The 367-nt window shown below is 60.8% G+C and overlaps 1 protein-coding gene across 1 annotated transcript in view; it reads left to right on the top strand.

Annotated features, from left to right (window-relative positions):
• EMH_0090630 (uncharacterized protein) overlaps window positions 1-345 on the top strand; it is a gene marked incomplete at both ends in the record, with an annotated part of 2,649 nt that extends 2,304 nt beyond the window's left edge. The window contains 2 exons of the mRNA XM_013501620.1: window positions 3-51; window positions 148-345. Coding sequence (XP_013357074.1) covers window positions 3-51; window positions 148-345 — 247 coding nt within the window. The remainder of the gene's footprint in view (window positions 1-2; window positions 52-147) is intronic.
• Between the last annotated feature and the right edge of the window lie 22 nt (window positions 346-367).

Below are 367 nucleotides of genomic sequence, written 5' to 3'. Positions count from 1 at the left end.
GTTCCAGCCTCAGCCGCTGCTGCGCCGCAGCCGCCTGAGCGACACACCAACGTCGCCTGCTGCTCCTGCAGCATCAGCAAACAACTGCAGCAGCGGAAACAGCAGCAGCGACAAAGCCAACAGCGCTCGTGCTGCTGACGGTTGCAGCACAAACTGCAACAACATCTGCAACTGCAGCAGCAGCAGCAACAGCGGCAACAGCAGCAGCAGAGGACTGGCACAATCGCTCATGCTGCCGCTGCAGCTATCGGAATCCGGCAACAGCAGCAGCAGCAGCAGCAGCAGCAGCAGCAGCAGCAGCACAGCAGCGCCTCACATGCGCTTTTCACATCAGCAGCTGGGTGAGCAGTCATCTCTCTGCACAGAC

This window comes from Eimeria mitis, genomic scaffold, assembly GCF_000499745.2.
Source record: "Eimeria mitis Houghton genomic scaffold, Emh_scaff7210, whole genome shotgun sequence".
Taxonomy (NCBI): Eukaryota; Apicomplexa; class Conoidasida; order Eucoccidiorida; family Eimeriidae; genus Eimeria; species Eimeria mitis.
Note: the sequence above shows the minus strand (reverse complement) of the source record. Positions and strands in the feature narration are given on the sequence as shown.